The 20,706-nt window shown below is 32.5% G+C and overlaps 2 protein-coding genes across 2 annotated transcripts; one reads left to right on the top strand and one right to left on the bottom strand.

Annotated features, from left to right (window-relative positions):
• Positions 1 to 1,807: 1,807 nt before the first annotated feature.
• LOC105137792 (probable pectinesterase/pectinesterase inhibitor 7) lies at positions 1,808 to 3,719 on the bottom strand. The gene is made up of 2 exons (XM_011043671.1): positions 2,658 to 3,719; positions 1,808 to 2,533 (listed from the first exon to the last, which is right to left on the bottom strand). The coding sequence occupies exons 1-2, from the start codon at positions 3,643 to 3,645 to the stop codon at positions 1,842 to 1,844; spliced, it is 1,680 nt and encodes a 559-aa protein (XP_011041973.1). The 5' UTR covers positions 3,646 to 3,719; the 3' UTR covers positions 1,808 to 1,841.
• An 11,188-nt stretch (positions 3,720 to 14,907) lies between these two features.
• On the top strand, positions 14,908 to 17,780 carry GH9B13 (glycosyl hydrolase 9B13). Its single transcript, XM_011043660.1, has 8 exons — positions 14,908 to 15,407; positions 15,505 to 15,711; positions 15,850 to 16,050; positions 16,151 to 16,243; positions 16,348 to 16,509; positions 16,603 to 16,714; positions 16,812 to 16,975; positions 17,054 to 17,780. The coding sequence occupies exons 1-8, from the start codon at positions 15,147 to 15,149 to the stop codon at positions 17,384 to 17,386; spliced, it is 1,533 nt and encodes a 510-aa protein (XP_011041962.1). The 5' UTR covers positions 14,908 to 15,146; the 3' UTR covers positions 17,387 to 17,780.
• Positions 17,781 to 20,706: the final 2,926 nt, after the last annotated feature.

The following is a 20,706-nucleotide window of genomic DNA, read 5'->3' as shown; positions in this document are numbered from 1 at the left end:
ACAGTTTCTCAAAAAAGATTAAAGAAACAGACGTACTAATTCAAATTCCAGCCCAAATCCATCCATCCGATTTTTCCTAGTTTTTATAGATTTTTTTTAAAAGTTTAAAATTATAATAGTGATTATATTTTTATTTAAAAATTTATTAAAAATATTTTTTTTTTATTTTTTTAAAATTATTTTTAATATCATCACATCAGTATTTAAAATATTAATATAAATTAATTTTTTTTAATTTTTGTAACCTCATCCTCCAATATTTGATTTATTAGCATTCATTTTTCATGTGTTTTTTCTTATTTTTATGAAATTATCTATATCTTACAATTAGTCACGGTGTTAACATATTAATCCAGTTTAACTAAGATTTTTTAATATTAAATTGTTTAATAATTAAATTTTTAATTTATTTTTAATAAAATTATTTTTTTATCACAATTAAATCATGAATTTTACATATTAAACTATATAAATTTGAGTTGATTTTTCTAAGATATTATTATATTTTTATATAATTGCAATTATGCAAGTTTATTGACTCTGTCAAATCATTTACTCACGCCCAAGTTTTCTTTTTTTTTTAAAATGCTTGCATAGCCTTGGCTTCCCTTTACAATAAAAACGAAGAAGAAGGATTTGCCTAGATTGAAGCGCTTGCCACACATATAATATCAACTCAACACCATCCACCATGATATTCTCAACAAACTTCATTATTCTAATATTGATGAACAACCTCTGTGCGAATTTCTTCTTATATTCAAGTACATTAATCATTCTTTTATCTCATTTAATTTTTTTATGTCTTCGACAAAGGAATCTATTGTCGCAAACCGCACTAACTCTGCTCTTGAAGAGGGGTCTGAATTCGAATACAAATCCATCAATAGCTTGGTCTTAAAAGATTTATGTTTAAATGATTTTGTGGTGGTTGGGTGGTTATTGGTTTGCGGGCGGCAACTGGCGGAGAAGTGGATTGGGGCGGTTGTCGTGTTCTTTAAGATTAAAGAAAATCTTATTACAAATATTCTGGGTTTTAAAAGTAAGATTTTCCTTCGAGGGAAGAGAGAAATTTACAAAATCAGTTTTGCATTGATTGAAAGAATTAAGAAAATGGCGATTTGTTTTCAGTGATGTTCGTGAGGCATGAAACCGTTCTTGTGAAGTATTTTTCCTTGAGCGAATTTCAAATATACCTTGAAACTATTTTTTGTATAAATTTTATTATTAAATTATTTTGATTTCTCAATTAAATATTTTTCTAGAATACTTCATAGAAAACATTAAATTTCCTATAAAATGATATTTTTGCACGAAAAAAAGTGATTGGGAATTGAATGAAAATAAAATAAAATAAGAATCATGGTATAGTAAGAAAAATGAAAAAAAAAAATATAAGAAACAGAGAAAAGTGAAAATCAAAATTCATTTTCTTTTATTTAAAATTCATTTTTTTATATTTTTTGATTTTTTGATGTGCTAGTATTTAAAATAAATTTTAAAAAATAAAAAATATATTATATCAATATATTTATATGTAAAAAAATTTAAAAAAATAACAGTCATCACATCTCAAAACATCTCCTCAGTTACAAACTTAATCAAACAAGTTGCCAGCTGACAGCTCTCTTAATCTTTCAATGCACATCAATTAGGACAATATTTTAACTAAAAAGAATTTACTACATTATTTTTAATGAATCCATAAAAAAACTACATTGACAGCTGCCAATACCATTCTTTCGCTTTCCAGGATATTGACTTGCCTTATTACAGATTGAATAAACAGTTGCGGGAAAAAAAATAATGAAAGAACAAGCACCAATTTATATAGAAGTTGCTCATATCAGGCCACTAGAGAAGGGAACGGCTGTTTGAGGTAGCCAATCATTCCCCAGCAAGAAGCTAGACACGGTGAAATTAACAGCATCAGTAGCGTTAATAACGTGGAAACCAGGCCATGTTACCCTGTTTGTAGTGTCAGAACCCGGTCCGGTGTTGTTGTATTCTGCATAATATGATGTATTTAGTGCGAAATCTCCACTCCATATTTGCCAACCAGCAGGATTTATCAGTCCATCCATGAAACTTTGCATATAAACAGTTCTTGAATACTGCTTCCATGGCCTCCCAAGATATGTTTTCACCGTCGCATTGCTTGAAGCCAAATCGTCAGCAGCTTTAATATTACAATTATGTATAGATGTGCCAGTGTTTTGGTTCGGATCTGTTCTACCTTGGGCGGTGATGGCATTGAATTGACCACTCATAGGCAGCCGTGGATACAAGTTACAGTTTTGTAAAACAACAGCAGCATTGCCAAAAATAAAATCAACAGTACCATAGATATCACACTCCCTGTAGAATTGTCTCATAGAATGGGTGTATAAGGGATCCTGGTACCCTTCAAAACTGCAACCATAAAATGCAGACAAATCAGCTCCACTTCGTAAAGCTACAGCCTGATGCTTGACTGCCCCAGCTGTGTTACGGAATGTGATGTTCACTGCAACAAAGTTGGGTGCCACCACAACTGCAACAAGGATCACGAATTTGATTAATTAGCTAGATTAAGCCCATATAATTATTTGGTCATGAGATATTATAAAATTAGCTAGGATGTAATCTAATACCACGTTGAAGGTTCAAGTTCTTACCAAATGTAGCAGAATTGAAAGTAGTCCACCCATCAACAACACTACGATTCCCAGTAATCACCGTTTGATTTATACCATCTCCAACCATCATCAAATATTTCTTGTTCTTTGCAATAGACACATACTCTTCATAAATGCCTGCAGTGACATAAATCATGAAGTAGCCATTACTGCCGTCGGTATTATTTGGAGCTGCAGCGACAGCATCTTTGATGGTTGTGAAATTTCCTTGTCCGTCCTGACTCACCGTCACTATATCACTGACCTCTATATCGTTATTCTCTGTCTGGAGAAGTTTTCTTGTCCTCACTGACTCGTAAATTGCACGGGTCCTGGCAGACATTTTCATTGGCAATCGTCCATGACTGAATGCAAACTGCTTGCCTTTAGGCTGCCATGTGCTCCCTCTCTTCTTTTTAGGAACCCAACCTTTGGTGAAAAAAGCTAGAGAAACACTATAAAGTTTTGTGTCATTAGACAGAGGGACTGAGAGACCGTTACTTACACTCGAAGCAGAAGATGTGGCCTGTAGGCCATCTAAACAGGTTTGCTGGTTCGTTAAAATGGCACTTAGCAAAGTTTGCACATTATCAGCTTGCAAAGAAGGCAAGGTTTTACTAGTAGCATTGACAGTTTGAAAGGAGCTCAACAAAAACTCTATGTTTAGATTAGCTAGAAACTGACAATCCTCAAGAGCCCGAATGGCAGCGACAGACAAAGTGGAGCGGCGTGAGAGATATTCATTAACTAGGTTCAAAAATTTACGGGATTGTGATAGGGACTTTCGGACGCAAAGTCGGGCAGAGTCATAGACATTGGTAGATTGGACAGGGAGAACAGATTTGCAAAAGGAAGGGTCTGGGGTGTCCTTGCAAAGGGTTCCAGGGCTGACAGGACTGCTTGATACATCTGCTAAAGATGGAGAGGCAAGGAAGGGAAGGAAAACAACAGCCATCGCTACCAGAGAGATGAGCTTAGAAGGCTTCATTTTTTGGACAAAGGAGAGTTACAAGTAGCTAGCTAAGTTTGAGGAATTTGTGTAGAGGGGAAAGCTCTATTTATAGAGGATTGCAAATTAAGTGGCTTATGATTCAAATATTATAACATGATGATTGTTAGCAGTAATATTTATGAAATCAACTTGCACGACTTTCTGAAAAACGCGTTGGTCTCCTGTCACGTTTCAGGCATGTAAACATAAAATCCGAGTTGTTATCTATGCAGGTTAGTATACGAATATTTATATATTCTGATTGAACGTAGTCTATTCATAATTCTCCTTGCAATTCGGTGCTTGTCATTCTTCAACGGTTATCAACTAGTCGGCTACCTGCCGCTGGCAAGTCTATCTGATCACTTTCTTCGTTTAATCGATTGGATATAATTTTTCTTAGTTGGTGGGAGACATTAAACTCTAATTATAATCTTGTTTAAAGTAAGTAGCAAGTTACCAGTAGAATGGGCGCCCAAGATATACTGGCAAGAATTCAAAAGTCTAAGTAATACTCATTCTATGGAGGGTAGCAACTACAAAAGAAAAAAAAAAGAGGAGGTAAAATGTCAAAGAATGGATCTGTCATTAAGTCAAAATCATTGGTTTGCTTCGTTTCATGGTTGTGATAATGACGCCGTCTGCCTTGCATATGGCAAGCGACTAGATGCAGCGGCCATTTGGTTTGAGAAAAAATGAAGTCCCATAAAGTCTATAATAATCTCGAAAAATAAAAGTGAGATAGAAGCCTGCACGAAACAGATGTGGGCATGAGCCAAATATGAGACTAGCCGGTAAGGAGCTGTTGGTTTTTCGGGTAGAGATCGATTTTTATAAAAAAATATATTTTTTAAAATTATTTTAATATACTTAAAAAATTATATATTTTTATTTTTAAATAAAAATATTGTAAAATACAACCATTATTAGAGCTCCGAATACAACCTTAATAGAAGTTAAAAATAAAATAAAAGGTGACCGATGACTCTCAAGTTAAATAGAAACAACTTTAAATATGGAAAAAATAAAATAAAAGATGACCATGACTTTCAAGTTAAATAGAAACAATTTTAAATATGAGAAAATAAAATAAAAGGTGACCGATGACTTTCATGACTTTCAAGTTAAATAGAAACAACTTTAAATATGAGAAAATAAAATAAAAGGTGGCCGATAACTTTCAAGCTAAATAGAAACAACTTTAAATATGAGAAAACATAGCGTTTCTCTTCGTCAAAATTCACGCAAACCTAATACAAATATCCAATTTATTCTAACTTGTCCAGTCAACGGTGGAGCCAGACAAGGTCGGTTAAAAGCATAGATTTAAGACTAGATTTGCCATATCCATCACGGCCTTTGGACGTGACCAATATGACCAAACCTGACAATTCCTTCGAACCCCACATCCGTAGGTAAAACATTCGAGGATGATGAGGTTTAGTTAGATGTTTGACGAAGGGAGAGGATAGAGATGATCATCTATTTATATGTTTTAAAAATATATTTAAATAAATTAACATATTTTAAATTTAAATTTTTAAAAATATATTTAAATAAATTAACATTTTTTAAATTTAAATTTAAATTTATCATTATTTTTATTTTTATAATATATTGATACTAAAAATAATTTTTAAAAAATCAAAAATATTATTTTAATATACTTTAAATAAAAATATTTTAAAAAGCGATAATCATCACACTATTAAACAAATAAAAATAAAAATTCTCGCCGTCCGAAAAATTAAGAACTTCTGAAGGAATCAGAAAACATCTTTTTTTAGCTTAAATTAGTAGGTGTCTTGGAAAAAAACCTCAAATAATCTTTTTTAATGGAAGATGACTACCCTTGCTTTGATTAGTAGGTGACTTAAATTGATAATCACTTTAAAATTGGCATGTTTCATGTGATTTAGAAAAATAAAAACAATATATAAAAATAAAAATTGGAGTCATAGCCATTTTAATATGCGATTTGTACGATAATAAGCATGAAAAAAAATCCACATCAAATAGCTATTTCTTAAAGGCTGGCAACTCTTCATGGTTTAAGTCATTGTTTTATAATTGAGCCGTGTGATAGAGGTTGATGAGCCTGAATTCAAGCTCTTATACTAATATTATTATTAAAGACATATGACTTCCCTAATATTATTAATTTTGATAATTAAACTATTTATTATATTGGATGCATGTATAATTGGTAACTATTATACGTATAAACATGAATAGAAAATTATATATGTTTATGTATGAGATAGATCCATGATCCAATAGTCTAGGCTTTCGGACTGGAAACAATGTTCATCCTTGTGCATAAAGCTCTCGTGCGCGCAGACTCAAAGTAAACGCAAAGACTCATGCGCATCTAGCTCCTCAAACACAAACAATCCTCTCACAAATTGATATCAGAGCTGAATATTATGGTTAGGCTCCTGTTACTTTGTTTTCTTCCCATGAATGAGCAAATAAGCTAAGCTCTAAAGCTTGGATGAATACGATAATAAGCATGAAAAAAAATCCACATCAAAATAGCTATCTATTTCTGAACAACTTGCTGTTTATAAGATAAACTCATGATCACTTCATAAACAAGTTTTTTTAAATTAGAGGAAGTGCTCATAAATATATATAAAATTCTGTACACAAACATGGATTAGATCCATGCAATCTCATTTAATGCAGCTACACAAATTGGGTATATCCTAATGCTAATATAGATTATTTTTCTTAGAAGAAAAGTATTTGACTGACGGGAAAACCGTGCAAACGCACGAAGGTTTCTTCATTTAAGTACTCTTGTGCGCGCAAGTGTGTGTGTGTGTGTATCTCGGCGATGACTAAACCTTACTCGACAAATTCCCGCAGAAATCTAGAGTTGTTATAAATAACAAGGTGGTTTGATGTAAAACCTTGGGAATTGAATCACCAACATGTGCTCCAACAGAAATGAAGCTTCGCTAAACAATTTGTCAACTCTCAAACATCTCTCAAACGTCTCAACTTGTCGTTAAACTACATGGCTGGTGGGGAACATTTATCCATAATAATACTCCCAGCGATCGAGCAAGAACAATGGCTGGTGGGGAACATTTATCCATAATATTTCTAGTTTCCATATCAGGATCGATGATCAAAGAAGAGAAAGATCTTATGATAATGGCATTTTTATTAAATGAATTAATTTCAAGAATGGCTAGGAATATATACCATCGTTATTCTATATTGAAACTAGAAATACAATAATAGGGCTTCACAGTTACTTGGATCCATCATGCTCTGACATACGTTTATAAAAAAAACAGTTAAAATCCAAACACTTGAATGATTGGTTGAGAACACGATAATATGGCGTGATATTATTGACTTAGAAAAATAGCTGTTGAAATGTAATGGAGATATGCTGCCTAATCAAAGTAGGAATGTCAAAGATCGCGTTGTAGGTGACTCTTCGGCGTTTGAATTCAAATATAATGCTTGGCAATTACATTTACTTAGTTGATATGGATGCATGGAGTTTTGAAATAGAGCCCAACAGGCTGGCGCCGATGTTCCACTACATGGTTCCAAGTCATTTCCCCGTTAGTTTAAGGTTATAAAACCACCGACTTCGATGACTTGTGGAAAACATAATTTTCTTTTTCCAGATACAAAAGTTGTAAAGATGAAACAAAGCACAAGAGCCCATAGCCGCCAGATGCTGGAGTGAGTATGGAAAATACGACTATATGTAGCAGTTAGGTCCTTTCCATGCATGATTCTAATACCTGTGGCCAAAAATCCGCAAGAATTATCTTGAGGTTGAGCAGAATCAAAACAGTAATTCAGCAATTTGAGATTATTTCCATGGAGATTACGTATATCCGATGCCATCCTTTCTGGAAAAAAAATGAATAAAAAGAAAACCAGAAAGCGATCTAATTGCTTCATCAGGGTACCTGTTTAAACGATTAAACCATATTGTAATTACATTAAACGCTTAAAGATTCAATTAAAACTTATCTAATAATTATAGCACGTACAATGCTTATTTACTAGCATGTGCTAGCTACTTGTAACTTTCAGTCTCTTAATGCATCTAAGGGTATGTGATAGCCAGGCCCAAAAAACAAAACAAAAATTGTCGCATGCAGTCTGTTAACATAATGGATTGTGATGGATTAGCATTGGGGGGTTGAATAAGAAAATAATTGATTTTTGATGGAGCACAAACATGTAAAATTGAAAGTTATCATTAACAAACACTCAAATCTTGGATATGTATTCGAACAATTGATTTAAAACATGTAAAATAATTGATTTCGCCATGCTCCCAAAGTTTGTTCCGATCCCTATAGTTTTAGTAATGTTTTGAGTATGTCCTTAAAATTTTAAAATTATGAAATTGGTCTCTCAAAAATATTTAATAAAATATAAGTGGAAGTTGAGATTTTCTGCTCCTAGTAAACCGTTCATCAGGCGATCTAGCATATAAATCTACCTAATTTTATCATAAAAACTCTATTTTGCATATAAATTATAATTTGTATTAAATTATGAAATATTAGAGTTTAATAAAAGTAGGGAAGGAGATAAAAATTTAATAATAATATCCTAAAAAATTAAAATAATTTAAGAATAAAATTTATATAATTCAATTCATTTTCTCTAGTCAAGGCGGCTGATACTTAATAAGTTAAGATAGTTAGTGCCTGCAGAATATTTTTTTTTATGGATTTAGAACTCTCTAATTCTTAAATAAATATTTTTATATATAAAAAAAAACAATATTTTAGAAATAGACTCTGAAAATAAATATACAATAAAAATAAAAATTGTAAACAAGAAATTTAAAGGATTTATAGTATGTCTATAACTTATGAATCCTTTTTTATGAAGATGAGAAATTAAAGTGTAATTTTTTTTAATAATTTTTTTAAAGAAAAATATCCTTAACATATATATTAATGAGATATAAACATGGTAGGTTAATAAAAAAAATTTATATATTATCTCTTACACAATATTAATATTAATAAAAATATGATGGGTTCTTAGAGAATTTTTATATATTATTCTTTACACAATATTAATATTGATAAAAATATAATAAGTTATTAAATAATTTTTATATATCTATAAAAATATAGGAAAAAAAAGATTCAAAATGTAGCATTATCGATGTGATTGAGCTTTTTTTTTAAGTTTAGTGCATGAGCAGTGAACTTGAGACCCATGATATTGAGTTATTTTTTAAGGCTAAGCGATAAGGACTGATTATAAAAATTGGGTTTTTCTCATGACTAAGTTCATTGAAATTGGATTTAAATATGTTATAGGAGACTGTTTGGTACTGCAAGTTTTTGGGTTTTTAAGAAGTTTTTTAAGCTTGTTAAAGCTTTATTAGTTATTAAAAAACTATCATGCACTAATACTAATCAATATCAATTTTATTTACATTGTTTTCTTATTCCAAACTCAAAAAATAGAGAAATATATTATTAATAAGAATAAATTTAATTTTCCCTCCTAAAGTTTCATATCCTAGCTTCCGGACTGATGCACTTGCCCTTCGAAAGGCTTTCCCAAGTTTAAGCTTCCTGAGGTTCGTGTATGTGTGGATGCAAATATTCAATGTATACACGGTTAAGGCCCCTTGACCTCTTTTGGCAAAGAGCAACACAACAACAACCGCTCGGAAGCAATGAATACATAGCTCCGTTCAAATATTGTGTGGTGGTTTCGATTAGCTAATGTGGTCCATGCAGGCATCAATCTCGGCTCCCTTTCCGCGCAGCACCTCATAAGAGGAATTTAAAACTCCTTGAACAACTTTAGCCTTAATGTTCATGTATCACGCGTTGCTTATGTAAGTAAATTGAAAATGGTTGGATTGTTAGAATTATAAGTAACAAATAGCTAAATATTTAGCTCAATTTCGACATGGTATTTCGCTCAACTCGAGCCAAGTGAAAGGGATATCTGTTGTTTGCCCGAGTGTTCCGAAAATGTGGAGATTTGTCATGCTACAAGAGATGCAAATCAGGCTGCAGATTGGCTAGCTAGACTCTCCATTTGCCCAATTAACACCCCAGAGCGCATAATCGTATTGCTGTCTAGGATTACCCAGTTCAATGACGATGGGTGAAAGCATTCAAAATACTGCTACGAATAGCTACTATTGATGCCAAGTACCCTTCGGTTCCCAGGTCCTGTCAGGTTTCAGTTCGTTTCATTTTGCCCTTTGCTCTTTTTGAAAGCCGCTTTGCAGCAGGGTTTCCTCAATGAAAACAATTGATTATAGAATAAAAGAGGAACAATTAGTTTCGGCTCTTAGCTTTGACTCCCTGTCAGATCAAAATCAGGCTACTCTTTTCTTTTGCTCTAGCACTTCCAGGCCCAAACGCAATAAACTCCCTTTTCATGCTGTCCATGTTAAGCCCAGAAACAGAGAGGACCCTTTACTCCACCCACTTAAACACTCTCCCCTAACCCTTTGCCCTTCCAATCTGAAATTAACGTTCTTTGTTTCAACATTTGCAACCTCGTAACTCCCAGAGGGAGGAAGAATTCTGAAAATAAACGTTCTTTCTTTCAATCCTCCTTGTCTTAATTCTGCTGTCCTAAAAAACACCTGCTGCATTTCTCCAAATACGGTGGTCATCCAAATAATGACAGCTCTTGCATGTTTTCCTCCATGGTATTAAAAAATTATATAAATTATAAAATTTTATTAAAAATTTAATAATTTAAATTATTAATTTAAGATGATTTTTTAATATAGTATCAAAATAATTACAAATTTAAATTTAACTATTTTAATTATTTGATAAAAATTAAATACAATATAATATAAATCTATATAAATTTCAAGTTATAAATTATATCTTTAACCTATAAATTAATGTGATTTATTAAGATTTTTGTCCTTTTAAAATAAAACAATTTTTCTAAAAAAAATGAACGGTGATAAACTATATATATATATATATATATATATATATATATATAGACAATTACAGATGTATTAAAAAGAGAGAAAAACTATTGGCCTTTTAAAAAGCTCTTTCATTATTTTTCTCTTGTAAAAAACATGTAAATTATTGCTTCCTCGTCTTGCTCTCTTATCTGTTTTTTAGTTTTCAGAGAACATTGTTTACAAACAATAATTCTAATTCGTTGTTTTACTTTTTTCAGTGTTCTCCAAGTAATTGAATAGATTTGAGAAATGATATTGTAATTCAACTACAAGCAATAAAGGACAGATAAGAACAAATAATTGATCTTATTTTAATTTATATTTTCAAGTTTAATATAACTAAACTTGTAAGTTGAATTTTATACACACACGTCTCATAAGGTGCTAATAGAATTTTCATGATAAATACAACCAAATTTGATTTAATTAATGAAAACAATTTTAAAAAAATGAGAAAAACAATGTTTCCACTAATATAAAATATTGTTTCAATCCACAATATTTTATATTTATTTTTATTATTTTTTATTGGATTGCTAATTTTTTTTCTAGTTTTACCTTTTGATTTTGTGTTAATTAGAATTTAAAGTTGATGATTTGGTTTAATTTATTTTTATATGATTATTAAAGTTTTTAAAAAAATCCTAGCATCATGCTAGTATTTAATTTCACTAAAAAAAATGATTTTTTTTGTTTAATAGAGATTAAAAATAAATAACTAAAATTAAAAAAAATAATAGTCCTTTTGTTTTTTTTTAAAGGAAATAAGACCACTCTCTGGAATTTTTAATTTTATTTTTGGATATATTGACATTAAATAAATTTAAAAAATATTATTTTAATATATTTTAAAATAAAAAATACTTTAAAAATCAAATAACACCGCAGTAATAACTGACAGGCTATGATGATGCACCTGTTGCAGGATTGGACCACCATGTTCCCAGTTCTCAGCCAATAAGAAATATGGTGTCAGCTTTTTGACAGCCCCGTCTTCTCTTTTTTACAGAGAAACACTGCATGCTTCTGCATGTGAGAAGATAGCAGAGAAGCACATGAAGGCATGATAAGTTAATCCAAGTGTCGAGCCCTATAGTCAAATCTGGGCCATCGCTTTGTCAGTGGAAGTTCCCATCCCTGACGTGCAGATTTTCATTTTCTCCAATCTCCTCTACCCATATGTTTTTTAATATTTTTTATAATATGCTATATAAAAAATAAAATTTAAATAAAATTTACTTTAAAAAACAGTTTTTATCACATTATCAGGCACTAGTAAACATCTACTTCAATAATTCAGAGGACCATGTGTCTCCCTGGCCATCTTTTTCTCCGTTCTTTTTCATGAATTCTCTTGAAGCTTTGTGTGCATCCTTTACAAATCTCTTCCTTTTTATCCAACATGTCTTGGGCCCTTCACATGTTCGCTCGAAATCAAGAAAGGGTTGTGGAGCACACAGCGAGCATATATGTAATAGTAATTATCTTTTAAATTACATCTGAAAATATTAAAAAAATATTTATATAAAATTTAAAAATTAATTTTTTTAAAAAAGTTTTAAAATACAAAATCAAACAAGAGAAGAGTGCTAGACCGCAAATGCAACACGCATCATCCAATCATTGAAAAGAATCGCTGGAAAAGAAGATGTCATCACAATTAAGCTGATCACTCCTGGTACTGTAGCTGTACTAATTTAACTGACTCCCATGTTTTATTGTCTACTTTTATGCCCATTAGTGGTAATTAAACGAAGGAGACACAACTAAACTAACTTAATGTAAATGTCCACTCTTGGGAGCATAAACTAACAATTCTCAACAACACTTTAACTATTGGATTATCAAAAACAGTTTATCAAAACAAACTGTAATAAAAACAAAATTAATGTAAGTAGTTTTCTTGTTGTTGCAGATGAACTGTTTGAATTTGGAATTTTTTAACAGAAGGAAGAATACTAATTTCAGCTATCAGTTAGGTTATAATTTATTAAAAGCAATATAGATAATTCGCTAACAATCTTGGGATATAATATATATTCAGTTCTACTGAACACATGAAAATAAGATTTGCAAAATGAAATGCAGTAAACAAAGAGTTCCTTCTTTTTTTCTCTCTACACCAGACGGAAAAACCAAAACATATACCAATCCAGGGTATCAAATTCAAGGAATTTAAAACATTTAAAAAAACGATGATACAAAAAAATTCAGAATTGGCAACAGAGATGGTACTGAAACTCCATTCCATATTGATGGATCAGCTTCTTCCTTTATTATTATTATTATTTTTTGTATTATAAAAAATAAATTTTAAACCCAAATCCTTGTAATATGAAAAAAATAAATTTTAAACCCAAATCCTTGTTTCTAAGTTCCAAAGTCAATATGATAATTTATTGTTAGGGAAGTAGGTCTTGCTTCTATACTTAATATTCCTAAACTTAATAAAATATCATATTCAAGTAATATGGATTTAGCTTATTTCCAAGACCAATGTTTTTGGATATGGTTGTGAGCCAAAACCATAGAGACATGGATTTAATAAGCTATTAAATCCAGTATCCTTAAGTCTAATATTATTGGGTGTGACATTATACTGAGCCAAAGTGCTAAATTCAACATCTTTAGAATTAGCTGCAAGTTGTGCCTAATTGGATATATGTCTAGTGAGTTATCAAATTCATTACTCTTATACTTAATTGTACTATATTTTATTAAATATGAGTCTAATAACCTTCTCAACTCATAGAATTAGGGCTTGATTGTATACCAAGTCTAATTAAAGATTATGCTCGACTAAGTACAAAGTATAGGTGTATAATGATTTGACTTGTTGTTATGTCCATTAACCCTGGATTTGCCATTATGCTAAGTAAAAAAGGCTAAAGGTTAAGGAATATTTGTCTTTCTACATTCATTAATATATAAAAAGTCTTCTAATTACTTATTATGTTTTCACTTGTTAATGTTATATAAGATATATTTATTTTTTATTAATTTTATTGAAAGTATATAACTCTTCAACCCTTTTATTTTAGTAAACACAATAAAGTTCAAGAGTTATAAATATTTTCTGAATCATTTAAATAAAAAATTTAAAAGTTTTGTTTTATATACACTAACATTTTTTTTTAATTTTAGAGCATTTATTATATCAAAATAAAAAAAAATATTCTTATTTTTTAAATTTATTATTTATTTTTTCATTTATTACAATTCATTCCTTAAAAATTACCAATTTTATCATCTAAAAGTTTCTATAACTTACTGAAAATAACTGTTTCATTGATGTTAGACTTCTTACCATTAATTAATTATCATGAACATATGATTATATTTTGTCCCAAAGAAAACCCCATTTCTAAATATACTGGATTTTGAATCCTCAATCACCCTGAATAAGCATTATTACATCATTATGCTTGTAAACAGATATATGCACAACAAATCACGAGGGGTTGTCCCATATCACTTAAAAGCAACTGCATTAGCTGTTGCAAGTACATTATATATGCCTTCTTATGGTTCGACATCTCAGCGAACACTTGTTACCTCTAAATACTTTTCTTATGCCAAACAATGCAGATTGTTGAAATGGAGTAGTAATTATTTTTCACCTCTAGCATCGAATATCATCTCCAATTACGAGATGAAAGCATGGCCGCTCAAGATAAGTCCATTTCGCAAATTCAACTCATAGCCCAGTAGGTAGGCATCGTGTTCAAGGCATAGCCTGCGTGATCCCCTATCGCATCCCTCTCAAAGGACTGAGGAAGTAACTTTCAACTAGCTCCCGGGCATATAGCCGTTTACTCCTGCCCTACCAAAATCGTTAACCAAGCCATAACGTGATCAAGATTTTCACGTGATAGCCATTGTTTTGAGATTAATGGCCCTAGATGTCCATATCTTTAGGGTAAGGGGAACCTTGAATTGACATCACACAGCTTCAAGCTAGGGGAAGCTTGGTGCAAGGATCGTAAGATTCACATTGTCATGGAAGGTTACGCAATATTATTATATTTTATTTGAAATGGATTCTCTAATTCTAAGAAGCATGAGAAGTTTTGTGGTAGTTATATACTTGAGAATTTTATGGTATGTAAGATTTATAAAAATCCAGTTTCATCCCTCAAAGAAATATTATTGTTTCCTTACAAAATAAGGGGAATTGCATTCCCACCGGCGTGCCATGTTCTTGGAGAGACTACATTCCCTAGTATATATAAAAAATAAATCCCATTATCAAACGGCTCCTAATGTCAAACTGAAAAATGAACGAAGCTCAAACATCCCAATTTCCATTAATAAACGAGTTTTTTTAAAAAAGAAGGATCAACCGAGGCCTAGAAGTTGTTAAAGGACATGGGCTTAATTATTATGCTAACCACTAACCAAGCAGGAGGGTAAATGGTAAAACAAAGGAGCAGCTTTTTCTTTATAAGTATAGAGAAAGGAAGGCCTCTGCTCTTCACTGCGGCTTGCAGGTTGGTTAGCTTGCTGGTGTAGGTTGTTTTTCTCTGGGCTGACCAAAATGGCTTTCTCTGTTTCCTCTTTCACACTTCTAGTCCTCTTCTCTTGTTTCGCTACTTTTCTTGTATGCCATGGCTTTCCTGTCCATCACAACAACCCATTTCACCACCGCCGCCACCCTCGCTTTGCCAGTCACAACTACAGAGATGCCCTGACGAAATCAATCCTCTTCTTTGAAGGCCAAAGGTCAGGCAAGCTCCCTTCTAGCCAGAGGATCACATGGAGGAGAGACTCTGGCCTAACAGATGGCTCAGCCTTGCATGTATGTGTACCAAGATGACTCCTTTTCTCTTCAGCTTTCCTTTTTCTTTCAAATTTCTTCGAGTCTCGCTCATTTTTGTTGTCGAAATGACATGCAGGTGGATTTGGTGGGAGGGTACTACGATGCAGGAGACAATGTGAAGTTTGGGTTCCCCATGGCTTTCACTACCACCATGCTTTCATGGAGTGTATTAGAGTTTGGTGGGTTGATGAAAGGTGAGCTGCAGAACGCTAGAGAAGCCATTCGCTGGGCAACTGATTACCTCCTCAAAGCTACAGCCCATCCAGACACCATCTATGTTCAGGTTTGCAGTCTTGAACCTCTCTGCATTCTTCAGTTCTATGCACATTGTTGGGAGATACCATGAATAGGCATATGCACACTTGATTAGTGAAAAATAGCAGAAGAACTCAAAATGAGATGTTTGGGGTTTGATTTTCAGGTTGGTGATGCTAATAAGGACCATGCTTGTTGGGAGAGACCAGAAGATATGGATACTCCAAGGAGTGTTTACAAGGTAGACAAGAATTCCCCTGGTTCTGATGTTGCTGCTGAAACTGCGGCTGCTCTTGCAGCTGCTTCTTTGGTGTTTAGAAGGTGTGACCCCACTTATGCCAAGCTTTTGGTCAGAAGAGCTATCAGGGTAAATATCTCTAACTAGAGCTAAATTGTCAAAATCTCAGTAAAAAAAAAAAAAGGTTGATTGTTCACGAATTCTGGGTATAACTTGCTGTCTTGTCTAGGTGTTCCAATTTGCAGATAAGTACCGAGGAGCCTACAGCAATGGGTTGAAGAAAAATGTTTGCCCTTTCTATTGCTCCTACTCTGGATATGAGGTGAAGTTCGCGCTTTTGAGTCCTTCATTACGACTTACAAGTCTTATTCTTTTGAAGAGGGGTTCATAAAACTTATTCTCCTCCTGGGTATACAAAAATGGCAGGATGAGCTGTTGTGGGGCGCTGCTTGGCTGCATAAGGCGACCAAGAACCCAACTTATCTCAATTACATTCAAGTTAACGGCCAGACACTTGGAGCTGCACAGTTTGACAATACCTTTGGTTGGGATAACAAGCATGTTGGAGCGAGGATTCTTCTTTCCAAGGTTCCTTTTCTAGCTTCCATTTCTTTGTTTGCCAAGTATTGTATTTATGATCATCAATCAATTAAAATGATCGACATTGTCCTTGAATCTCAGGCCTTTCTTGTACAAAAAATGCAATCCCTCCATGACTACAAAGATCATGCAGATAATTTTATCTGCTCTCTCATACAAGGGGCCCCTTTCTCTTCAGCCCAATATACTCCAGGTCAAGCCCCCACTGTCCTGTCTCTAATTTCCCACGATAATCGTGGTGCCATTTTCCTAAACGGCTAGTTTTGGTTTTATCCTTGCTTCGCAAATAGGTGGTCTGCTGTTCAAAATGAATGACAGCAACATGCAGTATGTGACTTCCACTTCATTCTTGCTCTTATCGTATGCCAAGTACTTAACCTATGCTCGCAAGATTGTAAACTGTGGTGTGACCGCTGTCACCCCGAAGAGGCTAAGAAATATTGCAAAGAAACAGGTACATAGAATAAAACCATCCTCAAAGGTATCTTGATCTCTTGTTAAGATGCTTATTTATCTATAAAATTGTCATCAGGTGGACTATCTGCTAGGAGACAACCCATTGAAAATGTCCTACATGGTGGGGTATGGTCCAAGGTATCCACAAAGGATTCACCACAGGGGCTCATCACTACCGTCCATGGCTGCACACCCAGCAAAGATCCAATGCTCCTCGGGTTTCAGTGTAATGAATTCTCAATCCCCCAACCCGAACATTCTTGTGGGTGCAATAGTTGGAGGGCCAGACGAACACGATAGGTTCCCAGATGAAAGATCAGACTATGAGCAATCCGAGCCTGCTACTTACATGAACGCACCCCTAGTAGGGGCACTGGCTTATCTTGCTCACTCATTTGGCCAGCTCTAAGCCCTGGCAGCATCTCCAACTTGATAGGCTAGGTGACTCTGTTCCTCGTTTCTAGTTCCTCGTTTTTAGTGGGTTGTTTTTATGCGTCCTAAAATACATCTCTAGATGTGAAGTTGGTTAAAGGGATCAAGAGACCTTAAGGCTCGAGCCCCAAACCTTGAAGCACATTGGTCAATATGCTCATCTCTACCTTGTATTGTTTAGTTTATTTAATACCTTCAATCTATGGTGCGAGTGCCATTGCCGTGCCCACAGCGGCGTTTGTATGTAAAGGCCGAATATGGTGGCCCTAATAGGATAGCCGTTGGGCTTCTTTTATTTTTTAGTTATGTGAGTCCGTTTTGGAACTTGCATTATGTCCACTAGTGTTTAACTTGCGAGAACCTTTCGACTATTACTCTCCCTCTCTCCTGAGCTTTTTTTTTTTTTTTTTGGTGTCCATGGCTCAACGCTTAAACAAAAGAGTAAACTGGATTAAAAGTTGGGGAAAAAAATGAGATGACAAAGGGGTTGTAGTTGCCCTTGAAACTAACGACTAACACGCAAAAAAGCTGGAGAGGAAAACCAAAGAAATTACGATTTTTCTTTTTTTTGAAAATTTGCGTAGTTCGTTAAAAAATTTGAGAAATAATCCGAAATAAATATTTGAAAAATAATATAGTTTGAATATAAAGTTAGATTAGAGTATTATTTTTGTATACAACTGTCATTTAAAATGGTTGTTGTATTTTATAATTTATTTTGAAACATTTTTTTTGAAAAAAATTAATAAATGTAGATAAAAATTAACTAAAAAATTTATTAAGATACAAATAAAAGTAGAAGAAGCCATATGTGATAGGAGATAGAAATGAAAAAAAGAAGAAGAAGAAGAAATAATGGGACATCACAGACATGCTTTTATTTTTAACATACCTGACATTATTAAATTTTTTTTGATAATATAATTTTAATCACACATTAAAAGAACATTTAATAAAATTATAATTAACTTAAAAAAAACCCACAATAAATTATATAATTATATGATGATTTTCTAAAATGTTATTAGAATTGTTTAATTAAGATTTTTTTGGCGGTACAAGTATAAGTGTGTCAAAAACAGAGTATTTCTATTTATATTTTTATTATTAAATTTTAAATCTCATTTTTTAACCATTTTATCTTTATAAAAATTGGATTAACATTTTATACATATTAATTAAATTAAAAAAATAGTGTTTATAATCACTATCATTAGGCATAGCGGTCGTATTAAAATTATATTCTTTTAGTTGTATTCAACAGCTATTTTTATCAGCGGTTATATTAAGCTATTTTTTAAATATTTTTTTAACATGTGTCTGTGGATGATGGTCCAAATGAATGACCTTTGCAGTTGATGTGACCCTTGAAAAAAGGAGAGCAGGCAAGAAAGTGTGCAGGGAGGGGCACGTGGTTCTGTTTGGGGGCAGGGCTTCCTGTGGTCAAAAACACTTTGTAAGCGTTGCAGACTCGTCAGATGGGTGTCAGGAGTATCTATGCCATGCCATAAGAGACTTGTTAACGTATATTTTTCCATAAAGGCCTATAGCCATGGGGCAGCCCTTGATCTGGTTACAATGTAGCGGGACCACCACATCATCATCGCCTGCGCGGGAGAAGGAATTAAAGGGACCAGAACACATTCTTCCGCTCTTCAAGGCCGTTCACAATTATCGCTCTTCTTGGCTCATTTAAGGTGACTCAGTTACAATTTATTGCAAAATAATTTTTATTTTTTTGTATTTTTTATTATTAATAAAGATGATCGTGAAAAATATTTATATGTTTGTTTAAATTGAACTTGATTTCAGTCAACAAATTAAAGTTGATCAACGAAATGTTTATTATTAAAAACACATTCTTCCGCTCTCCAAGGAGGTTCAAAATTACTGCTGTTCTTAGAGGCGTCTTTAGTCGTGATTTCTCGATGCCTGGTTCTTGTAAATTCACCGCAAGACCATAGAGGTGGTAATGTTCGGATTTGTTTTTTTATTTTAAAATTATTTTTAAAAGAATTTCAAATTTTTTAATTTTTTATTTGAAATTAATATTTTTTTTAGTATTTTAGATTATTTTGATATGCTAATAATTTTTTAAAATAAAAAATATTATTTTAATATACTTTTAAATAAAAATACTTTAAAATATAATTATTTTCCCAATTACAACAATCATACCAATCGCATCCATCTTATTCCAGCTGAGCCAAATCATCTCAGCGGTAATCTTGGAGACCCTAACGACTTGCAAGCACGAGGGTAGTCAAAATGTTTTAAAAGCTACCTTGGATCCAAAAGGCAAACCTCTTAATTAGAACATGAATCCATCAACATATTATATTATACATTGTATTAAATGTTTAACAACACGCGCTCTATCGGAACATATTATACATTCTGTTAGATGTTTAATAGCACGCTCTCCGTCGGTTACTTTCTTTTTAAAATTTATACGCATACTTGTGTTTTTATATATAAGAAAATTTTAAGAGTAATTGAAAAAAGTTTTATATATATATCTATAAAATTAAATAAATAAAAATAATATATATATATATATATTAAAATATTTAACCTTACAATACATGTATTTAATCTTAATCTGATTATATATAATAATTTTGTTTATTAAAATAAATTTTTTATTTAATTAAATAATAAAAAAATAAATATGAGATTAATTGAATAAAATAAAATAAAATAAAAAATAATATTACAAATATTAAAAATAATAACTAATTTTTTAATTAATGTTTTTTTCACATTTTAAAAAAATCAGTTTAACCCACGGCATAGCACGTGGCAATGTCCTTGTCTACTAGCCAAAAGTAATCGATACTTTTGTTGTTTCAGACAAGACATAACACATGTATCTCCCAAGCGGGTAAGTGAATCCTTATCCAAAGATAAGTTGACATGTCAAAATCCTATTCGCTGTCCATCTAACAACAGATAAAACTGCAAAAATTGGGCCTTCATACCGAATGGTTGCTGGCAAATGGTACATTGGGCTTATTACATTTTATTTTGAGAGACACAGGTGATCTAGCAGTGCCTCCTTCAAGGAAGTTCGAGCGATGTAGGGAATTGCTGGAAAGCATACCTACTAGCACTGGCCAGAGTGCAAGGAACTCTCGGAGAATCAATTTGTTCACAACAGCTTGGATAGACTAGTTTTCTTAACTAACATAAGATAGCTGCGTATATCCTTGTACGCGATAGAACTTTGTACATGCCACCCACAAGGACAATTTTTACTGGGAAACAGTGCTACATCTGGTTCATGGGCTTCGCAGT

Source organism: Populus euphratica, unplaced genomic scaffold (assembly GCF_000495115.2).
Source record: "Populus euphratica unplaced genomic scaffold, PopEup_1.0 scaffold2.1, whole genome shotgun sequence".
Classification (NCBI taxonomy): Eukaryota; Viridiplantae; Streptophyta; class Magnoliopsida; order Malpighiales; family Salicaceae; genus Populus; species Populus euphratica.
The sequence above is the reverse complement of the archived record's forward strand: the minus strand, read 5'-3'. Positions and strand labels throughout refer to the sequence as shown.